We start from the raw sequence: 6,000 nt of genomic DNA, 5'->3' as shown, positions 1-6,000 counted from the left end.
GGCCCCGCTGCGCCCCAACGGCCGCCCCGGCGCCTCGCGAGGGACGCGGAGCGGCGCTGGCGCGTGGGAGCGCGGGCCCGGCCCCGCGTGGGGAGCGCGGCCCGCGGGCGACACGGCTTCTAACCGAGAGAGAGAGAGGGGAAAAAAGAGCCTTTCTCGGGCCTGGCTCCTTAGATCGCTTCGTTCTCACTGAAAAAACTCTTCGTTCTCACACTACTGAAAAAAACAAAACAAAACAGTCCCCCAAACCTCCATCTTTTTCTCCTAACTTTTCCTGTGCCCCCATCCCTCCTCACCCCAGTGGCATCGGGGAGCACCGGGGACAGATGCCCTGGCTGCTTTTTTGCCTCCTTCTCTGTTTTATGACGTGCCACGTCAACATTGCGCTGCGTGAGGACAGATGGGGTTAGAGCGGTGGGAAACTCGGCGTGGATATTCCCGGCTAAATAGGCCAGTCRGGGAAATTAAGTGCGTCCGTAAATCTGTGGTACTTTGCTGGTTGCTGGTGCAACATTGAAAGAAAAAAAAACCAAAACTTGTGCATCTGTGAATTAAAGTATTCCATGCATTCTTTTTCAGGACCCTTCTGCACGCACAGCAAAGAAAAAGCCAAATGTGCAGGTTTTCTGTGAATAGAAATTCCACTAGATACGCTAAAGAGCATGWGTAAGGCTCAGAGATCTTTGGGAGAAAGATTTCACTTTACTACTTAATACTGCACTACTTAACAGCTCCTTGATGAGGAAAAACAACCTGAYTTACATTATCCAAGATACAGGAAGGAATATTAAACACATTTTGYACAGATGCTATTTTCATTAAGTATTTGAGCATTATTTTTCAATTTAGCTGTTTATAAATATGAGTATATTTATGCTCTGTAAATGGAATAGGGTCTGCARTATGATACCAATAGCTGTAAAGGAAATTAGCAGAAGATTTCCTAGCTGTTTCAGGTGTCAGAGCGGTGCAGAGCTCACTGATAACCCAGGCAGAGCTTCATCTCATGTACTAAACAATAGTATAGTATACAAGAATACTAAATAAGCAGTATATAAGAATAGTAAATAATTGCCTTCAAATGTAGCAATTGCCAGAGGCCCGGTTCGTGGGATGAAAAAAGGAGGTGGCAAAAAATGCTTTGTTTCAGGAGAAGCCTGCAGTGCTACACTGCGGTGTTTCAGGCCCAGCACATCCCAGATGGAAGGTGAGAAGTGGTGCCCGGGGTGTTTGCATATGTGCACCATGGCTGTGCATGTAAATTCTGCCTGTGCTGCATAGTGGTGAGTGGGGAATCACATCACAGAGTTTCCTCCCTTCTGGCTGGTTTGCTGCTTTCCTGAGATTGATGTTTGCTTTTGTAAAAATTCCAGTTTTATAGCCTGTCTGCAGATATTTTTTTCTGAATTAAAAAAAAATTGTGGTAAGTAATGGAAGATGCTGGGGTATCTTCCTGGCCTGTTGCCTGARCTTTAGGTGTTGCAGTGAAGTGTGGCTGGTAGACTCAAGGCTAAAGATTCAAAGAATGTATTGTAGTGCCAGTTATCTTGGAATATTGCCTGCTAGGGCGGCTCAGGTAAACAGACAGCAGGACTCAGTGTCCTTGCCAACGCTGCCAACCTAACTGTTCAAAATTCCAGTGTGCTGAAGCCCGTTTGGTAGATTGGTGAACTCCCTGGTGTCGTGGATGTATTCTCGGGAGGGATTCTCGATCCTAAGCCTTTGTACAAAAGTGGAGGAAATGGAAGGATGTCACTTTATACATGCGTGGACAAAGCAAGAGAGATGTTCTCCTGGTTTTCCCTGGAAGGCACGGCTTTTCCTTCATGTGCATGGGTAGAAGTGAGCCTGGGGAGTGGGAGCGCCTGGTGGCATTTGGGGCTCGGTTGTTGAAGCGAGAGCCGAGCGGTTGCTGGGTGGATTTGGGTGCTGCTGGTGCGGCCCGTGGCGGCGGTTTCGATGGGTACCCGGGGCCGGAGGAGGTGCCCGTGTCTCGTGGCCGGGCGCGCGGTGCCGCTGCGAGGGAAGCCCTGCCGCGCGGGCGCTGGTGGCAGCGGTGCTGCTGCCCGCCTGGACGGTGTYGCGCGGTGTCTCACGGGGCTCGTTGGCGACTCGGCTTGCAGGGAGGAGGCCAAATACGCAGGTGTGAGGGGCRGTTAATTTGGGAGCTGCATCCAGTGTTGCTGGGAGATGGCTGAAGGTGGGAATCTCATATGGAGGGGGATGTGAGGCATGTGGGGAGTCCAGAGGGGACAACATGGGGGCCAACCAGAGGGGCACGTGACCTTCAAGGAGAGGTTTCCTCCTCATCAGTTTAGTGAGGAGGAGGGAAGGGACATTCATAATGGTACCTATAGCTGCCTGCACATCGGAGCCGAATCTTTCTTAGTAATAGCAGACACAGCGYGAGGCAGTGGCCACAACTTGCTGCCAGGTGGGCTGTCAGGAATAGTGCCCTCATCCAACAGGCTGCCCACCACTTGACAGTTCCTCTAGTATGTGCTGTGTGAATACCTGAGAGGAGCGTAAACTGGAATGACTGGGGGGATGAGAAACTAAGTGTGTAGGGAAGGGACRACAGGTGGAGGTGGAAACGTGGAACATGGGTGATAAGTCAGAGACGGTGCAGGGAAGAGAAACGCGAGGAAGTAGAAGCAGGAAAAGAAGGTCGTGGACAAGAGTGCCAAGGGTGAGTGAGGGAACAGGGTAATGAGGCCTGGTGCAGTTTGTTCCCAGGGACAATGTTTGAAGCCGCCAAGGAAGAACAAGGGCACGGGAACAGCTGGAAATGGTGGTGAGGCAGGGACAGGCAGCAGTCCTTGGCCGCCTGTGAAGGGGAAGGATGGTGACGCTGGTGAACACACACACACACACACACACACACACACACACAGAGGCCGCGGGACGCGGTGGGGTGCAGCGTGCGGGATACTGCACGGCAGGCAGGGAGCACAGGCGGACGTGGCCGGGCGGGCTGTGCAGTTACAGCAGGCGGGCGGTGGTGCCGCATCCAGGTGCGCTGGTGTGAGCAGAGCCCTGGCGCGTGGTCCCGACCGTGGGGCCATTCCCGGGGAAGCTGGGATCGCTTGGAGGCGGCCAGGCCTGTGCCGGGCTGCAGGGCGGGCTGGGGAGCGAGGCGCAGCCAGGAGGACGCACCGTGTCCCCGGCCCCGTGCCGAGGGCTGCACCAGACTGGGACGAGCGGCGAGGGCAGGGCGAGGGTTCCCGGCGGGCGCTGCCAGCTCCTCACCGCTGCTCTTCCCGCAGGGCCGGCCGCGCCGGAGCTGCCATAGCAACGCGGCGGACGCGGGAGCAGGCAGGCAGCGGGAGCGGCGCGCGGCGGCCCCACGGCCATGGTAAGCACGGGCGCCGGGAGCGGCGCCGCGCTGGGGGCCGCCGGCCCCCGCCTCAGCGCCCCCCTCTCTCCGCAGCCCTTCACCGAGCGCGCCTACTACCCGGCCACGGCCACGGCCTCGGCCCCGGCCCCCGCGCCCTTCCCCGCCTTCCAGTTCCGCGCGCGCCACGAGAGCCCCGAGTGGCGCCGGCTGAGCGCCGTGGACGTGGGCCGCGTGTGCCGCGAGGGCGACGTGGCCACGCTGCAGGAGCACCTGGGCCACGTGACGTTCTGCAGCGCCGAGCGCGAGCGCTGCCCGCACTGCCAGGGCCCCGCCGACCCGCTGCTGCTCAAGCTGCTGCGCCTGGCGCAGCTCTGCACCGAGTACCTGCTGCACTCGCAGGACTACCTGAGCGGCCAGCTCGGCGGCCTCGAGGAGGCCCTGCAGGCAGCGCACGCGCAGCGCGACCAGCTGCGCCACGAGCTGGCCCGCGCCGCGCAGGACCTCAAGGCCCTCAAGGAGGAGTGCCGGCGCAGGAAGAAGATGATCAGCACCCAGCAGATGATGCTGGAGGCCCGCGCCAGCTACCACCAGGTGAGGACGGAGGCCGCGCTCGTGGCCCYGCCGGCTCTGTGCCCGCTGGGGATCGTGGTGCCTCTTCAGGGCTCATCATGGCCCCTCTCTGTGGGCCGTGGTTGTCTCCTTGGGCTGCAGGCATGGGGCAGGTCCCAGAAAGGGGCTGCGTCACCTGTGCCTGTCTTGCTTCACCTCTCTGTTTCACAGGCTTTTGGCCATTTTTCATGGAATGCTACGTCTGATTTCCTGAATCTTCTGTTTGCCAATGACTCCTCTGTAGCTTCACTTTTCATGTGTCTAATGTGCCCCATATGTATGTGTGACCATAGCCCGAGATAAAMACATTAGTGCTTTCTGTCCCTATCTTTTCTCACCTGTCTACTGCATGTCTGGAAAACATACACAGCAAGTAGAGCAAGGCTGGTGACGAGCAGTGCCCTGCCTAGGCCGCTGTGCTAGTGCTGGCCTTCACGCTGTGTTTTCCCCACACACCAAGTGTCTGCTTCTGGGTGACCTTCCAGTGACTCGGGTGTGCRGCGATGAGCTCAGCGTAGTGCCCCGCCAGCCTGTCCCCACGCATCTCGCCCGAGAGGGTGAGAGCGCTCCTGTCCGACATCTAGGGCCAGGGCTCTTTGGTTTGGGGTATTTCTTGGTTTGGTTTGGTTTTGATCTGGACACAAGTGTGATTTAAATATTAGCTTCAAATGCCTGAAATCTGCAAAGTGTGGACTTGRCTCAGTCTTTACACAGTATTTCAGGCCAGCCCTGTGCCTGCAAGCTTAAAGTCCTGCTTTTCTTTGGCTGATTTTGGTCATTCCTGAGATATTCGGTAATTAAGCTCAGGGAGAGGTGCTGAATAATTGCCCCTCATTCTACACTGATTCAGGGTTCTGCATCTGAATGCAAGAGTTAAATTAAACTCTTTCTAGGATTTGTAAATACAGGTCAGCAGTGTGTTCAGTGAGCAATAATCTTACATTATTATCTAAGCCTTGATTATCTGCTGACCTGCAGTGCCTGATAAAAGGAGTTGCTGGTGTTCAGGAGAGTTCAGGTTCCCTTAAAGTCTTGGCTGTTTTGCAAACAAGTCCGTAAGTAGTTAGTTGCATTTTTTGGTAGATAGGCACTTTATTTCTAAYGAGAGGTGCAGTAACCATGCGTTGAAGTTCAGGTTTGTTTTTTTCCACTATCAAGGAAAATGCGAGGGAGAAAATACTACCATAAAATATCATAAACTTAAAACTCTTTTGCTCTATACCGTCATCTTAATAGTAAAGCTTTAGCTTTAAATATTACTTTTTCACTTTTTGATACCTTGTACTGAAATCCCTGAGTATTGTRCATGTGCCCATAGGTGCATCTTGCACCTAACACTGAAAAGCAGTTGCAAGAAGAATGTCTTGTGATTTAAAACCTCGATATTCCCGGTATTCATCCTGTCTCCTGCAGTAAGAGCTTTCTTCTACTGCCAGCAAGTCAAGCTGACAGAAAGTTTGTGCATGAATGGACAACACTGTTTCACAGCCAATTTCATCCCATAAATCATGTGCAATCTGTGACGCTGCAGCTTCCCCTCTGGTTCTTTGCTACATGCTATATTTCTTAGCTTCTGTTTTATGTTAGTGCTTTCTTGCATTTAACCAACAAGATCTGCCTCAATAATTCATGGGTTTTTTTTTAGTGTTTGTTGTAAGATATTTATATTTAATAGCCAACTTGCTCTCAGTARTGGCATTTTAAATATTAGATGGCGTCTGGGAATTTGGTTTTACTGACATGATCTTGAACGTGCTACATCAGTTTTTAAGTGTCTTTGCATTGGTGTCATGAGGAGGTGAACAGACTCAGTGTGGTAGTGTCTTATTAACACTGATTTGAAAAACAGCCTGAGATATGGGGAAGGAGCTGCCCTGCTTTGCTCAAGGAAATCAGGAGCTTCACAGTCCGTTCAGGCTCTACACCATCTACCTCTTTTTATTACTCTATAAATGAGTGGAATGTGCTTTCCAGATGAACTGAAAATCTTTTGTACTGGGATGGAATCCAGATTTCACTTAAAATATGACAGTTCCTTCGTTTCAACCATATAT

The 6,000-nt window shown here is 53.0% G+C and overlaps 1 protein-coding gene across 1 annotated transcript in view; it reads left to right on the top strand.

Annotated features, from left to right (window-relative positions):
* Positions 1–3,352: 3,352 nt before the first annotated feature.
* The window catches only part of DZIP1 (DAZ interacting zinc finger protein 1), a 32,174-nt gene continuing 29,526 nt past the window's right edge, over positions 3,353–6,000 (top strand). Inside the window, exon 1 of the mRNA XM_026040466.1 lies at positions 3,353–3,928. Within this exon, the coding sequence (XP_025896251.1) occupies positions 3,353–3,928 (576 nt within the window). The remainder of the gene's footprint in view (positions 3,929–6,000) is intronic.

Source organism: Nothoprocta perdicaria, unplaced genomic scaffold (assembly GCF_003342845.1).
Source record: "Nothoprocta perdicaria isolate Ctin4 unplaced genomic scaffold, notPer1 scaffold_259, whole genome shotgun sequence".
Taxonomy (NCBI): domain Eukaryota; kingdom Metazoa; phylum Chordata; class Aves; order Tinamiformes; family Tinamidae; genus Nothoprocta; species Nothoprocta perdicaria.
This window is presented reverse-complemented; position numbering and strand designations above follow the sequence as displayed.